The sequence below is a fragment of the Leptidea sinapis genome, chromosome 17 (assembly GCF_905404315.1).
Source record: "Leptidea sinapis chromosome 17, ilLepSina1.1, whole genome shotgun sequence".
Taxonomy (NCBI): Eukaryota; Metazoa; Arthropoda; class Insecta; order Lepidoptera; family Pieridae; genus Leptidea; species Leptidea sinapis.
The window spans coordinates 2,457,385-2,482,560 of NC_066281.1; the positions used below are offsets into that span (position 1 = coordinate 2,457,385).

Sequence of the window (25,176 nt, forward strand, 5' to 3'; positions counted from 1 at the left end):
TGTTATTATTGTAAAGCGATTGTAAGGCTTACACTCTGGGGCATTAGTGGGACAATCCTAATGGGGCACAATGAATTAATAAAAAATTTGGTAGTTTTCGTACTACATGTCAGTTCATCATCAGACCCATATTGTGTATGGGAATACATTTTGAAAGAGTTTGACAAAGCAAATGAGGATTTTAGTGTGTGTCTAAAAGGGGATCAATAAACCTACTTTATTTACTTTTGATTAGTCATGTTATTTATAGTAGGTATATTGTGAAAGGAAGATTTGCTTATACTATGTGATGGCCGTTCAGTTACTTTACCAGATTGGATTTTTACTTAAATCTACAACATTTATACAGTTTTGATAATGAAGCTGTATGTTGTGAGGTATTATCCCATAATTCCCCAGGGCAACAAACTATCTATCTGAGGGGTCCTAACTTATCTACGCATCCAATCGATTACGAGAAAACAATGAAAGTTTCAAACATCACAATGCATCACAACGAAGCCACAGCACCATAGTTCAGTTTAACACGAGAATATACAACGATACGGTGCTAAGGCCTTTTTGCTTTTGCCCGCCCGACTTAACAAAACCTAAACCATGAGCTTTCAATTGTGAATTGAATTTTTAAAAAAAACCCTTTTGGGCCTTCATAATTTATTAAGCTACTTTGTCGCTAGCGATTATACTAGAGTTAAATTCATGGTTGAGGCTCTGATGATACATAAGTCAGTCGGTTTACCTAAACTAACTTTCCCACTCTTCATCGACAAGGCGCACGGATCTAAAATAAGTAACTATACTAAGGCCAACGAGACGTGATAAAGAATGTAAACAAACGGACCGTTACTGCGTTACATTGCTATAGCGAGTGATTATTATCTCTGTCCCTATCACTCGTACGCAAGAATGGCGTCAGTTGGTCGACGATAGCTGATGTTGTTTCGTGGTACAGGGAGGCATTCATTACAGCAGTTGGCAACATTTGGTCCGCTATTTTGTGTACAAGTTCATTCCTGTTTGGATTGTTAAAAGTGATACGTATTTTTTTGTTTACCTATTTACCTAGTTTTTTGGGATCTTTGCTGTTATTGTGAGTTGTTGTTGATTTTAATAATAGAATACAATACAGCCCGGCAGCTCTAGACAACCTTATAGATATTTTAATATATCAATTTCAATATTCAAAGATATCGATGAAAAGGTTTTGAACCCCTGAAACTTTGTTTACATTCTCTATCTCCTCTCATTGGCTTTAGTATAGTCGACAATGGTCCAAAACAACAGGCCTGTGGCTATTGTTTACCTTTTCGCCTGTCTAAATAATGTTTCAATTTAAAATAATGCAGCCAAATTTAAATCACATATGTACAAAGATAATATACTTTATTATTATAAAAAAAATACAATTAAACTCATAGTTACGAATTTCTTTCACGATTGAAAGTTAATATTTTTTTTCTCATTTAATTATTATTGTTAATTCAAATGAGGCACCCATGGATGCCAATACATTATTAAAATTATAGGCGTGTTTGTCGATGCTGAGAATAGTAGACACACTTGTGTGTTCCAGTCTGTTTGGTAATTTAGAACCTGAAGCCCTCCTGCGGTCCGGTTTGCGCCGGCTCAAACTGGAAGCCCTGCTCAGCTGTAGCGGGCACCAGTGAGGCATCCTCCTCCTGAAATAACATTACAAATAATGTTAATAAATTAATAAAATATTATGGCATGGAAAAACTAATGCTATAATATATATTTAAAAATCTGTCAAGTACACGGGTGCTCAAGCTTGAACTGCTGGCGATCTACCTCAAAATTGTTCGATCGATCGGCTCTGAGAGGCTTCAAGTATGTGTGATGAAGGATTGTCGTCTAGGTAGAGTGTCACGATGACATAGATATTAGTTTTGCGCAAAATATGCATTTTTTTAGTCAAGGTAAGTGTAGGTCTGTTCTTAAATGTCAATGAAAAAACTCATAATTATTATTCAAAATTGCGAGTTTATTGGTTCTTACAAAACAAACGCGTTCTAAAGTTCTAAGCTTAACTAAAGAGCGACTTTGAATGTTGAATCTGCATGACGCTCCATGTCCTGAGCATTCTTTTCATAAGATGGTACGTAATTACCGATTTTAGTTTATTATACCGGATTTTTTTCTCGAGATCGACTCAAAAAGCACTCGCGATCGACCAGTCGATCCGGATCGACAGTTTGAGCACCCCTTGTCAAGTACAATGTTTATACAGTGTGGGGAAAGGTCTACTTATGAATAGCAGTAAAAAAAGAACCGGCGTTCTTAAAACAGTAGTACTCGAGTATCATTATTATAAGTTCGATAAGTAAGGCTGTTGCGACCTCCCAAGAAATCAAACTAATAATTTTTTGTACTTTATGCAATTAATTAGAAAGAGTCTGGCCATAAACCTATGACTTTCTAAGTAAGCTGCCAAGAAGCAGTCCTTTACTGCCAACATGTATGTATCTAGGTGGATATCTCAGCTGATCTCTTTGACGACAACCTTTAATCAATTCAGAAGAGTATGTCTAACCATGGAAACATTTTTGTTAGCAGTCTAGTGAAGTTTCTTTGATTTGAAGTTTGTTTATGAAACTGTTACATTTCGAAATCCCGCCCCCTAAGGAACGTGTGGTTTACCTAAAAAAAAGCAAGACAAAGCAGTGGCTGAAACTTTATGTTGATTTATTTCATCATCATCAACAATATAATATGAAAATCTAAAGAAATGCGTAGTGTTAAAATTTTTTGTCACACATAATCAATAACATACTGAAAGAAAATTTAGATATGTACCTACACCAACACACGATTAAAATATAGGAGTCGTTTTTTCTTAAGATGATGCCATTAAACGGTGATAGCAACGTATCCGTAACTAGAGATACTTTATTGATAACGACCGTAAGCCATGTAAAAAACGGAGATCCACTACTTTTTAAGCAACTGTTCGATTTCAAACTTAGCCGCCAAATTGTAATTACTATTTCAAATGTATGTCAAATCTTACTGCATGTTTCATACTAAACTAAATATCAATTTTTACTTAAGCAGTCCTGCCTCTTATTATTTGGCGAGTCAACATCTCCTGCGGATGTCTTGTGTAGAGGCGAAACATGAGTTGAATCAATTGAAGACAAATTTTAGCCGAATTTACACTCAAGAAAGCTCACAACATTTGGATAATACTCAAAAAATTTCAATGAATATTCAAATTATAAATTTTATACATTCACTCACCTCATCTGCAAAGTATTGTTCAATGATATCATAGGCCATCTTGTAGATCTCCATCTTTTCATGGCCTTGCAGTTCTTCAATCTTATCAATGCCACCACACTCCTCAATCAGGTTAGCTACTTGTTCTGCATTTTCCCCAGCCATTTTCAACATGTTGCTAAGTCCATCAAGCACCACCTGCATAAGATTTTTGGATAAAATGTTTTCTTTTCTATATAAGACGGGGCAAATCCAGATTTCCAGAAGAACAACAGTGTCAAGAGACGCGCTGCCGGACTTTAAGGTGGGATACTCCCACTCTTTTCCTGAAGGTCCCTAAGTCGTATCGGTTCGGGGAAAAAAGCAGCCAGTAATTTGATTCCACAAAGTGACTGTAACAGGCATGAAATTTCTTGCTAAACAAGTGGTTGTGGAATGCCAGATGTCAATGTGATATTGTTTCGGCTGCAATTTAAAAATATTTCTCAATGATATTTTTGTAACTACATTTTAAACCAATCAATGACCGATATTACATTAGGCTGAGGTGAATGCAAATATAATACAAATAATCATTTTTTTTATGCCATAAAGGACGAGACAAGGAGGACATTTAGCTGATGGTAATTGATATGTCCTGCCCATTACAATGCAATTATGATCATGATTCTTGAAAAACCTAAAATTTTTGAGAGGAATTAGAACTGCACTCGTCGAGATGTAAGATGTTAAGTCTCATTTGTGCAGAGGTTCCTGATGCTATGTTGGTTAGAGCCCAAGCAGCTTCAAACTGAAGAGTGGGGTTATCAGCCCTAGCCAGGCATTGAACTAGAATTACAAGGATTCCGGTATTTATCAATTCATCTATGGGCGGGTTTTTGTCGGAGGAGAGTAACTTTCTACATTGCTGTACATCTGCAAGTTGAACTGTAGGGTTTTGGGAGTTAGCCGCATTCATAACTAACTCCTGTAAATCTGTTGCTGCCAATGTCCTATCATTCTCATCTTTGTCTATTAATTTCACTAGCTATGGCACCCTTCAGACTGAAACACAATAATGCTTACACATTACTGCTTCACTGCAGAAAAAGGTGCCGTTGTGGTACCCATAATCTAGCAGGCATCCTGTGCAAAGGAATAGATCCTGTATCAATAATGATGAAATGTTTACACTTACATTGATGACCTGTGTATCTTTACAACTGAGAAGATTACAGAATGGTGGTATAACTCCACATGCTATGAGGGCAGCCACCTGGTCCTTGGTCCCACTGATGCACAAGTTCGACACAGCCCATGCTGCTTCTTTCTGAGTCTGGAACTCGCCCTTACTCAAGTTCTCAACAATCTTCGGTAAGAGTCCCGCATCAATGACAGCTTGCACTTGTTGTTTGTTGCCTGCTGTTATATTGGAGAGGAACCATACAGCTTCCTTGCATATTTTTTCTTTCTATAAATTATATTTTATAATTAGAAAACAGCCAGAATGTTTTTAACTTATCTAACCTATCATTACTCATTTAGACTGACGAACCTGGGTTATGGTAAAATAATATTACAGTAAAGTGTGGTAAATTTGTCCAAACTTTTTCAAATTTCAATTGAAATTTAAACTATGGAAAACATCAGATTTGCCGATCTCATGAGCTCATTTAGCAAATTGGAGGTTAAACCTTTCATAATGGATATGGTATGTCAAGATATACAGAATTCCATTCCCAAATTATTATCATATTTTGAGAAATTCAACAGAAAAATCCTTGCAGATTCCAATTTATCAGGGATTAAAACATTCAAGAGAGGGGTTACTGTCACTCAATCTATCCAAAATAAGTAGGTTACTAGTAAGTAATAATTAGGTAATAGTTAAAAAATGAGATAATTCCACATTTTCTAAGCCTGGCTCTTATATTTTTTTCAGCATTTACACTTAGCTCATCAACATACTTATGCATGTTTAGTACTAGTGGAAATCACCCCTATGGGTCATGTGATTGTAATCTACCATTGTTGGTTTATTCCCATTTGTCCAACAAGTGACACCAAATCATCTTTGGTCTAAATATTGCCACATCTAAGGGCCGAGTCAGTGCAATGAATTTACAGGCAAAAAACAGTTTTGAGGCATTCTAAAATCATTATAAAGTATTATAGAAATATTCAGTGAATACCTAGATTAAATTTACATTCTTTAATTTATTAATTTAGGTTCTAGTGTTTGACAACCCTATTTAGGAATTCCAGGATACCTTTTAGTAAAACAAATGTAGTGTTGTTCCCATTATACAATTTATGCCAATTCCTTCATTCATATTATCTCTAAAATATTATTATAAATACTAATAATAACAATTTCAATGCTTTTTCTCACGATAAGTAACCCATGAAAAACTTAAACTTTAACCCCCTTATTCATAATCATTCACTAACTTTAAACTTAGGAGTGTTTTTTCTCATTCTGACTAAGGTCAATAGAAGAAGAGAGAGTGAGAATTAGCAATGCTTTAAGTTAGCAGACTATTATAAATAAGGGGGTAAAGCTATACTAAATAAGTGTCTACAAATACCTAACTTGGGATGTTTTTAATATATATAATACAACTGAATGGCTGGCTGTGTGCTCAGTGTAGGCAGAAGCAAAATATATACCATTTTTAGAAATTAAAGTGTTGATCTTTCTTTAATTAAGCACACTAGCAGAACAATTTTGAAAAACTATTTTGCCCCACCTTTCCTATTTCCCCATATTATGGTATTTAATAAAAAAATATATATAATATAGTAACATAAATTAATTATCCAATGATTTGTCTGAGAGGTTAGAAACAACATACCTGATGTGTTAGTAAGTCTGGAAAGTGTGACAGTGCATCACAATTGAGCACAACTTGTGTCTGTTCATCTGTTCCTGTGACTATGTTGCCAACAGCCCTCAACGCAGCTGTCTGACATTTGACTTCTTTATGTGACAACAGTGGGATTAGCTTGGGAACTATGCCTGAATCGATTACCATTTGGATTTGCTCATTGCCACCATCCGTTAAATAACTAATAGCCCACACAGTGTCAACTAAAATCTGAAATTTTAAATATGTGTTCTGATATAAATAAATCTGAATTAATTATATAGGTATTACTAATTCAAGTTTTAGCTATTCTGAGTTATTACATTAGTTTTAAAATAAATAATTAATAGGATATGGATGTTAGTAGTGAAGCATATTATTAATGGTGCAAATGATAAACTCTCAATAAAATATCACTGTGTTAAGTCACAATCACATTAAGAAAATTGAATGTGGTGTACTCAAATAATCATTGACTTACATTAATATCCGAGTGTGTGATGAGTACATTAAGAGCTGGCAGTATTTCTTGAATTGTTTTTACTGGAGGAGGTGGATCCTTATTCCTACATAAGTTGACAATAACCCAAGTGACATTACGAAGAAATGATATTGGTGTGTCTGGTTTAATAAAGCTTAAAAGTGGCTTCACTACTCCAAGTTCAACAACTAAGTCTCGGAGTCTTGGACCATCGCCAATTATGTTACCCAATGCCCAGACAGCTTGCTCACAAACATTTTCATGCGGGGACATTAGTAGCTGCAAAAATAAAGGAACTGCACCCGCATGCACCACCTTGTTAGTTTGTGCAGAGGTTCCTGATGCTATGTTGGTTAGAGCCCAAGCAGCTTCAAACTGAAGAGTGGGGTTGTCAGCCCTAGCCAGGCATTGAACTAGAATTACAAGGATTCCGGTATTTATCAATTCATCTATGGGCGGGTTTTTGTCGGAGGAGAGTAACTTTCTACATTGCTGTACAGCTGCAAGTTGAACTGTAGGGTTTTGGGAGTTAGCCGCATTCATAACTAACTCCTGTAAATCTGTTGCTGCCAATGTCCTATCATTCTCATCTTCGTCTGTTGAGTCGCTGATTGGTACATTTCTTCGTTTTTGTAACGTTTCGTCTCTTTTGTTCTTCCTAAGTTCAACTGTCACCTCATTTCGCCGTCTGCGCATTTCCTATAATTTATAATAGTTTGCATCAGTACGACAATTTGATTAAATGTAATCGAATGAAACAGGATACTAAATTACTTACGTCGACATCTTTGCCAGTGTTCTTGAAAACATGCATGCGGTTTTTCGTTGGATCCGTCGCCATTTTATTATGGTTGCTGTCTCGGTTAGGAGAATTACACTGTGTTCACAACGAAACAATGGAATAACACAAAATTTAATAATAGAAAACTAATCTATCATCTTTTAACGGCACTTTAGTTGTATGGAGAAGCAATAACCTTTTCACAGAATATTCTACAAAATTATTAAACGTATAATCCCTCCTCAAAATTCCTATTTTTACTTTTAAGAGAGTTGCCAGCCGCCAGTAAAACTTAGCCCGGAAACATAGGGATTTGAAAGTCGGGTAACAAAAACAATTACTACCAACTTGTAGAATATTAACACACGATTATACACGAAAAAAACTTTTGCATTTGACCATACGACTGAAGTGAAAACTTTATCAAGGAGAGGTTAAAAACACAAAACACAATTGGACTAATTTCATAATGTAATGAATTAATTATGGAATATGGGTATGTTCCGATATGCACTGCGACCACTGTACAGTGTGACGTCAATTTAGTATACTGTGAAGCGGTTCCTTTCCGTTCGTTAAGAAAAGGTTTAACCAGTATACTATTTAAAATGGAACGCAATCCCGTATACTGTCAGCCGCATTTTTTGACGTAGCATCCAAATTAGTAGTAGACATAGTATTAAAGTTTTCTAGTTCATTAAAAAAAAGTTGTTGGAGTACTGTCAAATTATAATTATTTGCGATTAAACTGTAGGTATTGTTTATAAAACGTAGGCACTCGAGTGGGTTTGACTGATCACGTGATCAAAGTATTGCGAGTACCTTACCTCGAAAACGCCAGTGCTCACAGCAGAATATACGTTATAAATCGCCGCCATACATTTCCCTAGGGTACTGCGGTAGTATACTGGCAGTCCATAACGGAACGAATTTTTCTACAGTGTTAGCACTGTGCAGTGCTCGCAGTGCATATCGGAATATATCCAAAGTGTATTAATTATTTATGGTATTAAAAGGCATAAAAGGCATTTATTTTCTCAAAATTGATTCCTTTAGAATTCTTTTTGATGTCATTTCTTATACTACTAGATACTACTACCGCTTCGGAAACAAATGGCGCTCTGAGAGAGAAGAAGCGGCGCAAGAAACTCTCCCAGCATTCTTTTTTTTGCGCTCTTTTCAATATGAATATACAATATTGTACAGTCGCTATAAAATAATCACAATCTAGTCCCAGGCTGTCCGATCATTTAGATATTCAGCAGTGGAGTAATAGGATTTACGACAGAGCCATTTTTTTATAAAACATTTAAATTTATTTATAGATAATGCCTATTATCATTAACATTACCGTACCGCTGCTGTAGGTGTGGACCCAGGGAATTTCTTTTAGATCTGAAGGTTTTGAAGTTACGAGCGTTTTAAATATTTCGCTGAAATTTTGAAATTATGCTCACGAAAATTTAATAAAATTATAATAATACTTTTTACATTGTGCTTGTGTTCTAAAGTGTAAGGGTACAAGTTCTAAACTACCAAAGGCGAATAATGATCCCAAAGTTTATTGTAATTAAAAGTTCCATCAGTTTAAATTCAGTCCTGGTCTAATTTAAAAATACTAAGTAGTTAATTCCATGAGTGGCTGACTGCTTACAATATGTCAATCAAAATCGGTTACATTAACTAGAGATTCGCTTTCCTATTCTATGTTTCTGTATTTCTGTTAGAGAAAGTTTTCTTCTATTTCTCTGAGATGCCATCATTAAATCCTGGTTTTCTTTTTATGGTCTCAGCCTTTAGGTATCTCTTCTTCAAAAAAAAAAATCATTAAAATCGGTTTATAAAAGAAGAAGTTATCAGCGATCACACATGAAAAAAATATTCGGTTGAATTGAGAAACCTCCTATGTTTTTTTCCGTCGGTTAAAAAATTGGCTATATTCTTAAAATATTAGCACTACAGAAGAAGCGTTGGTGACTTCACTACAAATAGAAAAGACTAGCGATCTACAACTTAGGCTGAGATACAACGGGACAAAGCTATCTATCTTGCATCTCTATAGCGTGACACATTTTAATGATTTTAATTTTAATGTCAACTTTGCGACAAATAGTAGGTACAAGAGCTGTAATGTCATCGGTTGGCGATTAGCTTGCGAATAGTATTTTTGTGATTTTATTGTTTTCAAACATATTTGTTGTGAGAAACGGATTCCTATAAAGTTATAAAAGATAACACCACTTTTGGGTAAATTGTCTGGCTGCCAAAGTAGTAAATATAAAAATCTAGGAGTTTGGTTCCACACGTATGTATTACTTTTCACCTAACGTTTTTAATTTTATGTGCAACAAGCTCTTTTTTAATAAATTGTATTTAATTCACTTAAAAGTATTGATTTTTGATCCACAGACACCTATTATCAGCAAATTTATCGTAATCAAAACAAACTTAACATATGAAGAATTTAGAACGATATTTGTCCGTTTTCATATAATTGATAATAAAACAAGGGGCATGACAGCAATTTGTAATAAAATAATAGATAAAATTATACCAGTTCAGGATTCTATTATATCCGATATGAAAAAAAAATGGATAAATACAACAGGACGAACATATTTATGGGTACCAAGTTAATGTGCAAGAATTTGTTCAATTAACTTTCATGCGATACAAAAATAAAAATAAACGGTTCATTGAAGAAGCAAATCGGTTAGATTTTATTCATAGAAGTGTGTTGAAACTTTTTCGTCTGTATGTTGCATGTCGCGTGACGGTCGGGAGGCACCTAAAGTTCGCAAACAGAGTTCAATAAAAATATTATTTGGAGACTTAGTCTACTTTTATTATTTCCCATTATTATTCCAATTTTCCAAGTATGAAATTAAGATATAAAAAGCAATTTTTATACCCTTAACGGAATATTATTCCAAAAATTTTTAGGCAAAGGGTTCAAGCCCGTACAGCCGTATTCATTATTTAGTAATTAATTGTCAAAGCCATCGTTGGAAGAACTTCACAATATTGTTCCTTCTACAAACGAGCACGCGGAATAAATCATTTAATGATTTTTGCTTCGTTAGACCAAAAAAAATAACTTCTTGCGTGCATACATAAGTACACGTACACTTTTTGAAGTTATACTTCTTTAGGCGCATTATGAAATAATGATGAGAGTGAAATTTAAAGATGCGTGCGCATCACTGTAACACAAAAGTAACAGGTTGAAGTTGGTTCTTAAAATGTTCTGACTGCGTCATTCGTTATTTTTTTTGGTTTCTTCGTCCATTCTCAGGACAGGCAATCGCTTCAAGCCCATACAGCCGTATTCATTATTTAATAATTAACTGTCATCATCTTGAAGATCAGATGCAAGATTTTTTCTGTTTGTTTACCAAAATCTCAGATTCTAGAGTTGCAGAGCTTGCAAACAGTCAGGTTGACTGTTGTGGTTATTTGAAAAAACAAGCAAACAATCCAGACTTGAGTAGTACTTAGTATTTATTTACATTTTATAAGTGCATGTTCCAGTGCTTACTTCATTGTTGAAGCGAAGCTTTTAAAAGGACGTTTGGGCAGCTCGCTGTGCAGGCTCTCTTAGTTTGCGGCCCATCTGCGGTCGTTGCCTGTGAGCCACGTGACGTGAGCAAGGTGACGTCGAACAAAACTATAATTTTCAAATACATTATGTCTGTGTTTTTGACGTTTGAAGTGTGAAAGGTGAATTGGCATAAACCATAGACCAAGTATAGTAACTATACTTACTAACTAGTAGTTACTATATTTTGTCTATGGCATAAACTGATCTTTTAAAAGAAACTTCAAATGTCACATTGACTACTACGCGAATTAGGTATTTGAATTACGCGCGAAAATTGAAGAAACGAACGATAAGTGATGGAAGTTTCGAGACTTAATATTTTTGTATGAAATGTATATTAAAAAATATTGTTACAATAAAACATTTTATTGAAATACAATTTATTAAGTATTTTATCGAATATGGAACTTGTAATGTAACATATTATTATGATAGAATTTATTACAAGTCCTAAACGCGGCCATTTTTTCCCTCTTGTGTTTTTTATCCTTTTTAGTAAATTTTCTGTGCATTAGAGTTATGAGCTTTTAAATAAATGTAATAACATTATATTTTCTAGAGAGATAAGTAAAAATTTGAGAACCAGATGTTTTATTTACCCAATAAGACCGCTTTATAAACATACAACTGAGAATCGTAAAGATATGCATCACTTTTTGACTTACTCGTGTAGGGCAATCCTTTTAAATATTTGACGTTTGAGTATTTTTGTGACGTCAATTTATTGCGTACTTACTGTACTTGAAATGATTTATAAAACGGTGAAGTTATAAATGTTAGTTTAAAAGAATGGCAATGAGTTTCTTGCTATTTCTTCTCAACTCTCATTAAAACTCGACCTTTTGTGAAGAGGCGGTGAATTTAAAAAGAAAAAAAAATTGACATTCATAATTTTAAATTTCTTGACCTATATGAATAAAGAGATTTTGATTTTTTTTTTATGGAATAGGAGGACAAACGAGCGTACGGGTCCCTTGGTGTTAAGTGATCATCGCCGCCCACATTCTCTTGCAATACCAGAGGAATCACAAGAGCGTTGCCGGCCTTTAAGGAAGGTGTACGCGCTTTTTTTGATTTGATTTGAAATTTTTAAGCTGGATCTCTTAAGCCTAATAGAAAGGTGAATTTTCTTTGACTTTGAAGTTAGTCGAAACATAAATATGTATATAAAATATACCTACCTATAGATACCTATCACGTTTAAAAATATTTTTTTTGTTTGCTATTTAATGATTTCATACAATTTTGACACAGATGTGTAAAGTAAAAGTAGGTCATGCATTCTCAGTAGGTAATAATTCACTGTGTAAGTTAATTTTATTTCAAACTGCGTTGATGTCCCGAGCAGCTGAGCTCGCGGCCAATCAAAAGCGCGGACATAAAATCGATACAACGCAACGCGCAGAAGAGTTTCCCTCCTCCCAGGTTTACTCTGCCGGTGACCGTAGCTCTCTGTGTCCATTAAAATCAGTGGTAGTAAATAACTAAAATGACGGTTTATACAAAAGCGCTGGATTTGATGAACGAGAAGCCGATACTGGGCTCGTCTCCAACTCCGAGCACAAGTTCGAGCCGAGGCAGTAATAGCGAGGTGCGCATAATTTCTGTTTTACAATGATTTCTAACACAAAGGAATTTTTTTTCACAACGAACAACGCCTGTTTGGCTTTCGATAATTTTTAACATAAAACGTTTAGCTTAGCATAATCTAGATAGATAATAATATTATAATTGCTCCATGAAATTTCTTGGAACCATAACTATTTTATCATTAGATTATTAAAATAACAGAAAAATCTATTTGTTCTATATCAGCCATAATGTCATCGTATTAGTGCATTATTGAAGCCTAAACACATGATCGGATTTGATACGGCTAAAATATCGGATGCGGTCTGGTAGCGGAATATATTCGTAGGTATGTCGCATTGTACATCCCACAAAATTATTCCGTTCGGATCTTACCGAGTACGACACCATACCAATTGGTGCAAGGCGCCCCACCAGACCGCCCGATGGTCCGTCCGCACCAAATCTGACCATATGTTTAGGCTATAATGCCCATAAAGGTTATTTGATGCCAGGTCTTCACCCTCGCTCATTCAACTTGAATGGAGCACTGGAGAAGTTCACGAACTGAGGCCCAATCCTTGAAGTGCTTCAGGGCCATTGAATATTGAATTAGCCATTACTCCTGAACTCTTCAATTAATGATTTATGTGTGATTTCTTTGATTAATGTGTGCCTCTTGACAACTTGAGGTTGCCGAGTTTCTAGTAGGTAAACCCTGTCCATGGCAATTTGCCTCTGACTCGAGCTCGATACGACCGTTCGATTGGCCTCCCTTTTTTCGTCCCTGATTACCCTTTTTGCCATCCTTTTTATCCTTGTTAGAACAAGGATAAAAAGCACCTAGAGGTGCTTTTTATCTTGTTGAATTTTCAAATTAAAATTCGAATATTTATTCTATTAGTGGGAAACTTAAATTGTACTTTTACTTCATCTTCATTTCATGTATCTTCATTTAAGTTTAATAAACTTCTTGTATTAAGCTAACTGTAGTTGAACAGCTTTGATTCCAACGATGTTTGCCATCCAAATAATCAGATATTTTTCTTAATACCCTTTTTTACATATATTATATAAGAGGGGGCAAACAGACATCCGCAAAGCCAGGGGTCAAGAGATGCGTTGCCGGTGTTTAAGGTGGGATGGGTATGCTCTTTTCTTTAATTCTTTAAGTTTCCTAAGTTGTATCACTCATATCATGAAAACAGCAGCTGGTAATTGATTCCACAAGGTGGCTATACGAGGCAAGAAATTTATTCAACTTTCCCTTCTTCTTTATAAATCACTAGGACGGTACTTTCAGCATTAAGAACCAGTTGATTGTTTTCGCACCATATGGATATGATATTAAGGATGAGATCAATAGAGCGTACTTAAACTTTGCTCAGACTATACTTATGTAAAACTTTGGTTGAGTGTAAGAGCTTTCTGTATAAGGTACGAGGTAGTACTTTGGCTGTCGCCTGGAATAATTATTATCACTAGATCATCAGCGTCACCCTGAGTGTCCATACAATGAGTTTAAGTTTATCCATCTTATAGAAAAGCTCATCAAACACCAGAGTCCATATTAGAGTGCAATTAGTTCGTCCTCAAGGGCCCTTTCAACCCTCATGCTGTATATATTTATTTATTCGATTCAAAAGCGCTTTTTTTAGTCTAATTGAATAAAGTTTATCTGACTTGGCTTTGATAGACATGGTGTTATTGTGCAGATCTTTAACTCTGATGTAACTTTCTATCCACCTTCTCCATACCTTTCGAAGGACTTTGGATTTAAGTAGTCCTTCTTGCCAGCCTTCGGAATAAACAGTACCTTTACCTTCATCCACTTTTCTGAGATGTGTCCGCATGCAAATCCCTGTAGATCCTGAGTAAATGTGGTAGGAGAGCCTTTCTGCACTAGAATAGGGAGACTGCCATCCACTTCACTTGCTTTATATAGTTGGAACAATTTAATCACCCATTTCACCTTTCCCGGTGTAATTACTTTGGTGGGCATATACCAGTCATCGCTACGAGTTTTGTAAAGTGCACTCGCATCAAACTTAAAAATTGAGGACCCCAGGGAAATGGTTTGAGACTAGGAGTTCCAAGTTTCCTTTTCATCAGATGCGAAGGACTTTAAGAAGTCCCAGTTAATTCAGGCACGTTTTCCAGAGCATCTTGTGCAGACTTGCACCTTGAGTCGTTCTCATGTTGTCCTCATATGGCTTCATCCATGATACTCTAAGAGCCATCCTGATTTCTTTATTGTATTCCGTCAAGGCTTTTGTGTAAGCCGTCCAATTCTTGGATTAAATTTTCAACCATGTTGAAACATGTGCGGGTTTTCTTTCTTAGTTTCTCTAGCTAAGAATTCCACGGTATTTCTTGATTAAAGTTCTTTGTTTCTAGTTGACAGCTCGCTTCATAGACATCTATAATACTTCTACAGACTATCTCGATAGTATATATATATCTACTATATCTATAATACTTCTATAGACTCATCTGAATTGATTCGGGGTGCCGCCTTAATTTCTCCTTGTAGGTGTCCTAGGCTGCCTGTCTTGAATTCCTAAACGTTATGGTTCGATAGTCAAGAGTGGCTGCTAAAGAAAATGTTAAGTATGTATTTCTGGTCGGACATGGAATTTTCGTTACTCACCCACATTCAGGATATGCCTGGCAAGAGTTTCCGTAGCGAATGTGTGTTCAAAGTTTCCTTCCTTACTCTTGTTACAAAAAATAGAAGTACAACCAGTGTTAATAGGGTCAAGATGGTAAGAGTTAAGCAAATCATTTAGAATCTCACTTCTATCGTTGATGTTTGAAGCGGAGTGGTGAGCGTTTCGTAACAGGCAAGAATTCTCGCTGAATGACCCTTGGGTGCCATAGGGCTTTTTTATGGTTTGCAGGCCTAATCGTCCTGTTGTGCAGTTTTTCGCTACTTCGGCCTCAGAATCCTTTGTTCTTCTTGCACCGCGGGGAAGCACAAGGTGATTTTATACTAATTATCTCATTTATACCTATGCCATGATATTGTTTGTTCTGTTGCAAAGATGTCTTAGATCAGTTATATAAGTCGTCTTTTTGAACGACAGGTGTCTTTTAAACGAAAGGTGTCTGTTGATTACCCACGGGATAATCAACAGACACCTTTCATTCTTTCAGATATTAGTTGCATAGTTCACTAAAAACGGTGAGTGCTTAGGGCCACACTACAGAAGTGAAAACTTCACCAAGACGAAAGAAAACTTTTTTTTGTTCTACATTTATAATGTAATCACACTTTCATCGAATTTAATTGTTGGTAAATTTTAATCTGACTGATCGCGCTGCCTCAGTCAACTATATCTAGAGCAGACTTAACAGAACGAACGTGACAGCTCATTTCGACTTAAAATTAAGAAGTTTTTAATTAAAATAGAATTAGGATCAGTCAAATTCAATACCCACAGAATTGATAATTTAATCTCTTTAGCGTGACGGTAATTTTTCCGCCTAACAGATGAGCCAAACGTGTTTAAAGAATTTTCACATCATAATCGCTGTAATGCCATTTCAGACGCGGGTTGACCTTCCATACCCAGTCTTCGAAAGCTTTGAGTTCTACTCAGTGAAGGGCGTGCTGTACGTTATACTGTCCGTTCTATTGCTGGCGTGCATCGGCGGGATGTCAGTCATAGTGATGTTGCACTCGTATAAGACCGGCTTCCAGAACTATCAGGCACGCTGCCATATTCCAGTGCCAAGGGATATGCGTGAGGTAAGGACTTTTTGGGAATATTTATATTATTATTTATGTTTTTATTTTATTTACCTATAAGATACAAGGCTTTTCCAATACATTTAATCTTTACAGAGAAAAGACTTTATGCAATTGCTATTAAATATGTGTTATTACCATATGTCATATCGTCCCAGAAACACCACACAAGGAAGCTCATCCCACAGCATTCTTCTTCTTGCGATGAGGTCCTAAGTTACTCACGTTACGTTGACAGCTGTGGTCGGAGATAGAGAAGCTGATTTGAAGCTCCTGAATTTTTAAATTGTTGCTGATGATTATTAAATGTTTTATTAGTTGAAGTACGGAATAGAGTCCAAACTTTTTTCCAACAATAAGTTATTTGGTGCGAGCATATCTGGGCATCACTTGATAATTGTTGGTCTGCACATGCGGCATATATTACTTTTTCTTTCATTCTTTTAACTCCTCTGGTGTTGTTATGCTTGCAACGATGGTCATTAGCCAAACGTAAGGTGCTTCTTTGTTCAGTTTTTCCGTTAATAATCTTCAAGGTTATTCATCAAGGTGATCACCTTTGAACATACTCCCTTGTAATACTAGAGGAATCTTAGAATTGTTTTCCAACCAATTCTTCGGGGAAGTTCTTCGCTTTTTATAAGGTGTCTGTGTAGTACAGATTAAGATGCTCGAAACGTCCGCCTATGTCTACCCCTTCCAACATTTTCATTCACACTGGCCTTATACACTTTTTTCGTCAATTGCTCTTCATTCATTCTCTCGATATGGCCAAACCATCTCAGCATACCTTTCTCAATTTTTGTCACAAAATCTTTCAGACCACGACGTTTCATTATCATTTGTCTTATCCTGTCACTCAGTTTAACTCCTATAATACTTCTCAACGCTCTCATCTTAACTGCATTTATTCTGCTTTCATGTTTCTTCTGCCATACCCAACTTTCACTTCCGTTCATGAGTGTTGGAACCAATAGAACACTTTCACAGCCAAACGAGCCTTGTTAGACACCTTCTGCATGTTCATAAAGAAGTGCAAAGCTCCATTCAATGTTTCCTGCATTTATTCTTCTTTCAATATCACTCTCATACTTACCATGCCTTGTAAATTTTGAAGCCATATACACAAACTCATTCACCTGTTCAATTTTTTTATCTCCAATCACGATATTGCAGCCTGTCACGACCTCATCTCTTTCAAACACCATCACTTTCATCTTCTTTATATTCATCTACATTCCCTTTCTACCAAAAGCTCCACTCATAGCAGTTACCATCTCCTGCAACTCTTCGGCAGAAGACGCAAGTAATACTTGATCATCAGCATAGAGAAAACATTTGACGAGTAACTCATTCATTCTCAAGTCTCAACCTACTTTCATTCTCTTTTAGATCTGTCAAGTAATTGTTCATGAACAGATTAAACAGCCATGGTGACGCTACACATCCCTAACACCTTTTGCAATATTAAACCATTCAGTGTATGCCCCGATTAAGGATAAATCCTTACACAAGCACTACAATCCCAATTAATTTCTTACCACTCTATCATAGGCCTTTTCTAGATCCACAAACGCGCAATAGACCGTCTTGTTTTAAGCCAAACATTTTTCGGTTATGCATCGCAAGGAAAATACATTACGTACATCCCATTCCGTTTCTAAATCCTGCTTGTGCATCCCATACTTTTTCGTCTCTTTCATTCACAACCCTTTCGATCAACACTTTCGCATTCTATTAGCAACGACGCTGAGAAGGCTTACACCGCGGTAATTTCTGCTCTATCACTGCACCATCCCCATGACCCTTTTCTTTTATACAATGGCACGATTACAGCTTTGCACCAGACTTCTGGTACTTGCCCATTTCGCCAGCACAAATTGAAAAGGCGGTAGGCTAGCCATTATGCCCTGTCCAGCCAGCATCTCGACGGAAATCCTATCATAACCTGCTGCCTTACCCCTAATCTCATACTTTTCAATGCTCTCACTATTCTTTCACTATTTCATCCATGCTTATCTCACTTTCATCAGAATTTATATTAGTTTCAATTCTCTCTTCTCAACATTTACTTACATTCCTCTCTTTCAAACAAACTTTCAAAATACTCTTTATTCTCCTCTTATAGTGCTCAAATCTTGACTCCTGATTGTACTCAGCTTCGAGGTAGAAGTTGTTCCTCTGGCTGTTTTGTTGGATTTGCAGAAGAACTTGATGTCTGACTCGAAATCTTCAGTGCTTCCTATCAAAATCATCATTTCGTTCTTCTTTCTTTCTAAGCACAACGCTCTTTCGCTTCTGATTTCAATCTCTTATACTTCGCTCTTGCTTCCTTTATCTCGTCATCCGTTGCCTTTTGAACTTTTTGGTTACCCTTTGTTGCTAACCAATCCACCCACGCTGTCTTCTTTTCTTGCACAGCCACTTGTACCTCTTTATGCACCCATACATTATAGTTATTTCTTCCTTTCCTTCTTTTAGCTACCCCGCATACCTCAACAGCAACATTAACGACCCCTTTCTTAAATATCTCCCACAAATCTTCAATCAAACCTATCTCTTCTATGCCTGTAAAACTTTCTTTCAGTTTCTCAACATACTAGTCTTTCCTTTTTTTTCTGGTAGATTTTCCACATTTACTCTGTCCTAAACACCACTAGGCGTGGAAGAGACTTCTTTAAAAATATTAACATTAATGCGTAGAGATACATGGATGGAAAGTTCCACGTACTGCCTGTGGCTTGGGACTCGAAGCCGATGCTCGAGCTGGTGAGCGCCCTCAACGAGAATGACTCAGACACAATCATGGACATGCTCAACGAGGAACTGGATATCGGAGAGACGGTGGAAAAGATTGCCGTCGTGGATAACGGGCATCGAGTCAACTTTATACACGACTTCAGCAGCAACCTTACAGGTAATTAAATAATTTTAAGATGATTTTGTCTATTTCGTATCTTGTCATAATAATCGATAAATGCAACTCACGTAAGATATAAGCAAAGCCTTGTGCTAGCGAAATAGGTTCAATAATATGGTGGTGGTGGTAAAACAGAAACTATATTTTAATTTACATTGCTCAGCATCAGTTGTGAACTATTTGATACAAAAATACAATATTTGTTTGGTCGTGTAACACACTCATATTAAATACCATTCTATAGCTGAAGAATCACGCTGATGGCAGACAAACATATCCCTGAGTTCACAGCCTGCTCCTCGGTCAGTGTGGGCTGCGGATTTCGTTTCGCCTTTGCCGGCGGTTGAGTTTGACCCGTTGCGAATTGCGCGTTTTGAACATTGGTAGCTCGAACAAAATTTCCACCAAAATATGTTTTTTCTCACTATATTCAACAGAATGGTCATCAATGGGATTTATTTAAATTTTAATACCACCTATCAATATTTACAAACACGCTAACATCTAATTTATTAACTGTAAAATTAAGTAGAAAAAATTTACAAAACTAAAATCAGCTTCTATGTATAAATTACGAATAATTAAGTAATATTCAAACAGTTATCGGACAGAGTAACGCCCTAACTCGTCAACCGTTGAGGCAGAAGTGTCTCGACGCCAGGGGTACGTCGCCTTTCGCTCTCCTTCTGTCACTTTCTACATGGTCAGGACGCCTTCGTCGGGCTCCTTAGTCTTCTAAACCTGGAGATCCGTTTCCAGAGTTGGCAAAGACTCAGTGTACCGGACGTCATCAGATAGGTCCATAAAGGATGGGTGCCACTCGGAGTGCTGAACAAATGTAATGACAAAAAACCATGCTACCAACTACAGCACAAAACCATGTCAAAAAAAAAAAATTAGATTAGGGAAACTTCGGGTCAATACGAAATATCATTACAAGTTTACAGTTATGTAAGCTAAGCTCGCCTAACATCTTAAGCATAGTGTGGTATAAAATAAACTAATAGCTCTACTGGGGGCAGTTCCCGTCGGGAGAGTAATGTAATGGATGTAAATACTGATAATAATTCCATTTCACATCACATTCCAGGCATCGTTGACGATGAGCGTTGCTTCGTAATGGACCTCCAGCCCGATATCGTGATGCCTCCAGAGCTGTTCATCAACGGGCTAACTAATGGAGCAAACTTCGACGTGTCCAAGGTTCGCACGCATCTCCGTGCAGCCCTGCCCTCCATCGTGGACATGGCGAAGGCAGCCAAACGTATGGCAGACTCCTGCTTCTCCAAGCCGACATATCGGCTTTATCTCAATGGTGTTGAGAGTAAGTTAAGTGTTCTTTAATAAAAAGTACGATGGTAGGTGTTGTACCAAGGACAAACGTAATTCGAAAATAACAGAGGTAACATTATCTTGAGGACTTTTTCATATTGAAGAATTCTAAATCAATGTTTCTTTTCGCTAAGGTGGGTGAGGCAATAATCACCAAAACTTAATTAAGGGGAGGAAATTATATATTTGTGTCAGATTTGTATACTATGCTTGTCGCCATATCATAGTCGTTTTAAGTACTGTTTTAGATTAACATCTAGTAGTTACTAAAACTAAACGCGACTACTGGATTAATTATATTATGTAGATTGTTCCAAAATTATATCATGGAAAACTGATTCATTTATGTGAAATATGTTTATATTTTTAAATTATTTTTTTTCTTAATAACGGTTAAGTGGTTCTATCCGAGTGTGTGCTGTAATTATAATTATGAGGGCACACTTGCAGTGAAATATTTCTTATGATTGTATGCATATTGCATAAAAATAATCGGAGTTTTCTTGCGAGATCGAATCAGAAATGAGGAGATCCGTAGGAGAACCAAAGTCACCGACCAACACAGCCCATGATTGCGAAACTGAAGTGGCAGTGGGCAGGGCACATAGTTCGACGGACACATGGCCGGTGGGGCAGTAAAATAATCGAATGGCAACCAATCTGGTCAACATTGCCGGAGTTCGTTGGATGAGGGTAGCTCAGAAAAGATCGTCGTGGAGATCTGTGGGGTTGGCCTTTGTCCAGCAGTGGACGTCTTGAATACGCAGAAACCGTAGGTTGCGAGGAAATTCTTGCTTCGCAAAGCCATATTGTGGAATCAATCACCTGCTTCAGTTTTCCCAAACTGATACGACTTAGGGACCTTCAGGCATAGAGAGTATACTACCATCGTTTAAGGCCAGCAACGCATCTCTTGACCCCTGGTTTTGGGCATGTCTACGGGTGGTTGCCTCACCACTCCCAGCTCGTCATCTCTTACCCGTTTGCCCTCTTTTATAAAAAAAAAAAAACACTAGTATTAATATTTTTTGTCTGGTAAAGATCAAAACACGCCCACTTGATGACAATTGGCGGAACATAAATTCTACTCTCGAAGACGTTTATGATTACTGTGGATTTTATGGAAGAAACAACACGCTTTTAACCTTATAATTATAATTTCAGTAGAGAAACGCTCAACTGACCCGCAGCCGCGAGACTTCATACTGTTTTCGGGCAAACACATCCAGGAGCTCAAGATAGATAACTACGATGAAATTATCAAATATGAGAAGAGTCTCGTACAAGTGTAAACACTGTTATAACCAAATACTACGAATAAATGTGTTTTCTTGCATACACTAGGTGTTAGATTAAGCTTTCGAGTCGAAGTAAACGACTACATCGGCCAAAAAGATTTCTGTCTATAAATAGACAATTTGGTCGAATCTGTAATCACTTGTTCTATGGTGTCGTCATATTTCCATAAATAATGTATTATAGTGGGACTGATATCTGAAACATTGTGTCCGAAATAAGAACTAACACCGCCATCTTTAAAAATGTCACTTTGGACAGATCAGTGATAACATCGTTTGGATCTGAAACCTGGTTCCTGCAAGAGTGTGCCATCGGTCATTAAAAGGCATTTGATTACTGTTTGTATTCCATCAATGAATGAGTACGTTTATGACGAAAATAATAATATCAGACTCTGTTTAAACTTTTTAAGGGTCAGGTTTATGGTGAACTAATGACATTGATTTGCAATATGGTCTTGCTCGTTATGGAAAACTATGTGGTAATGCGCACTAAGTCTTTCAACATTTAAGGTGTCTTTATATTAACTTTAGGAACTAAAGTATAGTCCTTATAGTATGTATCTGATTCTAGATTCAAGTTAAGCTGATGTCTAACTGCACGAACATATTACTTACTCGCATACATTTGACAAGACCTTCCTTTTGATAGTTCCAAATAATATAGATATGCTTGGTGTAATTTTATTCATTCAAGGCAACTAAATAAATATGCATGTCTAAAATTACTCAGGATTCACAGATTGGAGTATATATATGTATTATTTTACTGTAGATTTTGACTTTCAGTAAGCGATTTTATAAATCCTTCTTTGCATTAATACATGTGAATTTGAACTGTCTGTGGTTTGTTACGAGATATTTTCTATAACAGATTAAAAGTTTGAACATTTTTAAAGCAGTCATATGCAGTTTGAGCTCAGAACTCCAGACTACTGGGGGATTTTGATTTTATTTTTTAAGACAAAGTTTCTTGAAATACAGAGGTTCAAATTCTTCTACTACAAACAACAGATGAACCAGTTTAAAAGCGGGGTTCACAACCATCCTAGAGTGCAACTGATATTTTTTTATGTAGTAGAAAGAATTTTCAAGAAATATTCTTTCTCGTACAGCCAAAGTGTGAAATAAGCTTCCTTGTACGATGTTTTCAAAAACCGCGCGCACCTTTATAAAAGGCCGTCAACGCTCCTGTGATTCCTCTGGTGTTGCAAGAGAATGTGATGCGATGATCACTTACCATCAGCTACCCGTACGCACGTTTATCGACATGTTTATCGCGTATATGTAGGGCTGCTAAGTATGCTCAAGTGAAGGCAAAATCACAATCCAAAATTTTGTGAGCAATGGTCCCTCCTTTGGCAGACAGAAGAGACAATGTGGTCATACACTACAACTTGAATCACATTAATAATTGACGCAGAAATTCCTTTATCACTTAAGGCACAAAATAATTTTTGACAATGTTTTAAATTAGCTATGAATATATTTTGAGATAATACTCACTTTATTTTACTTATAAGGAATTGTTTCTACAAGAATTATGAAATATTATTTGCCAATTACCTATATACACTGTGCTATTGTTATCTACATTTCATGTAAAACTGTGTGTCTATTAAATACAGTATTCGATGTACATATAACGGATGTTTTATTTATGACCTTTAGTAATAGTTATTTATAATCTAGCTAAGAAATATTGACTTTGAAAGCTTTTCGAAGGCTGTATGTACCTTAGTATCAGGGGCGTGCATATGATATAGGCAATTAGGTAGTGCCTACCTCGTTATTGCAGTGGAACAACTGGGAAAGATTTGGAGGAACAGGAGGATTACCAAAAAGACTAAAGTCAGATTAATAAAATGCCTTGTGTTTCCAATCTTTCTCTATGGAGCCGAAACTTGGTCTCTGAGACTGCAGGACCGCCGTAAAATCGATGCATTAGAGATGTGGTGCTGGAGACGCCTCCTAAAGATCCCGTGGACGGCATTTCACACCAATGTATCCATCCTCAAAGAGCTTCGTATTAAAGTCAGACTATCGTCAATTGTGCAACTAAGAATACTGAAGTTCTTTGGTCACGTCTCTAGAAATGAGAACTCGATGGAGAGACTGGTAGTTCAGGGCCAGGTGGAAGGCAAGAGAGCACGCAGTCGATCGCCAACCCGCTGGATAGACGCCATCATAAAAGCTACTGAGTCCACCATAGTCCAGTGTACTCACAACGCCTTTAACCGTCAGAAATGGAAGCACATCGCCAGAAGATCTACCCTCAGAAAGGATATTGACCCACCGAACACCCCACCATGTACCTCGTCAGTGCAGCCACGACCACTCTGAAAAGAGTGTCCGACTAAGAAGAAGAAGAAGACCTCGTTATTAACCTAAATAAATATAGAACTAGTGTTAAAGTCAATTTAGTTTAATTTGGTGCCGTCATTTTATTACCAAACTTCTATTGAACACCTACTCACAAATTTTTTCCTAACTCTAGATATTAAATACCTACGGTAAGCAATCTTTTCATATTCCAAAGCTCAACTACGACTATTATTTAGATCCACAGTGCCTACCTTGCTAGAAAAGTAGTGCACGCCCCTGCTTACTATATTAACAAGATTGTAAAATTAATCTCTGCGCGTGTGTCATACAGCGTTTTTCTAACATATTTGCAAGAAAAAAGTATAATAACTATTTTGTCTCATTGTATTAATCAGTTAATTTGTTTATTTATTAACGTGAAACTTTTATTACATCGTCTCAAACTTTTTCGTCTGTGTGTTGCATGTCGCGTGACGGTCGGGCGGCGCCTATATTTCGCAGCAGCTGACCGTGTAGTATATAGACTATTACTCATTTCTGCCAGTGCTCCACGCTATTTTTAGTTAAATGTCTATAATTTGAAAAAAAGTTTAACTTTTACCGTGGTTTCATAAAACCACACAATCCTTTTTATATACAGACAATTTATGGCATAATATTACAAATTATTTGGTCCCTGGATTTATTTACTTTTTCGACTTACTCGTGTAAGGCATGACTTTGAAGTTTTTGACGTTTGAGTATTTTTGTTGCGTCAGTTTAGATATATTGTAGCTGAAATGATTTGTAAAACGATGGACTTGTAAATGTTGGTTTTTAAGAGTACTAATGAGTTTCTTGCCACTTCTTCTCATAAAAGCTCAACCTTTTGCTAAGTAGTAAATGTAAAAAAGAAAGAAAACTTGAGATTCATAAGTATATCATGACCTACATGATTAAAGTGATTTTGATTTGATTTGATTAAATAATTTAGCCGGCATCCTGTGCAAAGGAGCCTCCCACTGGTATTCATTGTGACTCACTATTAATATTTGT

At 36.5% G+C, this 25,176-nt stretch overlaps 2 protein-coding genes across 2 annotated transcripts; one reads left to right on the plus strand and one right to left on the minus strand.

Annotated features, from left to right (window-relative positions):
• Positions 1–1,366: 1,366 nt before the first annotated feature.
• Positions 1,367–7,615, minus strand: LOC126969095 (importin subunit alpha-4). Its single transcript, XM_050814403.1, has 6 exons — positions 7,343–7,615; positions 6,565–7,263; positions 6,072–6,314; positions 4,415–4,687; positions 3,259–3,435; positions 1,367–1,679 (listed from the first exon to the last, which is right to left on the minus strand). The coding sequence occupies exons 1-6, from the start codon at positions 7,403–7,405 to the stop codon at positions 1,587–1,589; spliced, it is 1,548 nt and encodes a 515-aa protein (XP_050670360.1). The 5' UTR covers positions 7,406–7,615; the 3' UTR covers positions 1,367–1,586.
• Positions 7,616–12,350: 4,735 nt separating this feature from the next.
• Positions 12,351–23,462, plus strand: LOC126969099 (uncharacterized). The gene is made up of 5 exons (XM_050814405.1): positions 12,351–12,537; positions 16,066–16,266; positions 18,970–19,183; positions 20,277–20,510; positions 21,683–23,462. Exons 1-5 carry the CDS (start codon positions 12,436–12,438, stop codon positions 21,808–21,810), a joined length of 879 nt encoding a protein of 292 aa, XP_050670362.1. The 5' UTR covers positions 12,351–12,435; the 3' UTR covers positions 21,811–23,462.
• The last annotated feature ends 1,714 nt before the right edge of the window (positions 23,463–25,176 follow it).

What these genes read in the sequence shown, in the direction of transcription:
- LOC126969095 (XM_050814403.1), bottom strand. Translation starts at nt 7,405, where the DNA reads ATGGCGACGGATCCAACGAAAAACCGCATGCATGTTTTCAAGAACACT. An exon ending in AAGATACACAGGTCATCAAT is followed by an intron (nt 3,436 to 4,414) that starts GTAAGTGTAAAC and finishes AATCTTATGCAG; the next exon opens with GTGGTGCTTGATGGACTTAG. An exon ending in AACAATACTTTGCAGATGAG is followed by an intron (nt 1,680 to 3,258) that starts GTGAGTGAATGT and finishes ATGTTATTTCAG; the next exon opens with GAGGAGGATGCCTCACTGGT.
- LOC126969099 (XM_050814405.1), top strand. Translation starts at nt 12,436, where the DNA reads ATGACGGTTTATACAAAAGCGCTGGATTTGATGAACGAGAAGCCGATA. An exon ending in GCCGAGGCAGTAATAGCGAG is followed by an intron (nt 12,538 to 16,065) that starts GTGCGCATAATT and finishes ATGCCATTTCAG; the next exon opens with ACGCGGGTTGACCTTCCATA. An exon ending in CTTCAGCAGCAACCTTACAG is followed by an intron (nt 19,184 to 20,276) that starts GTAATTAAATAA and finishes ATCACATTCCAG; the next exon opens with GCATCGTTGACGATGAGCGT.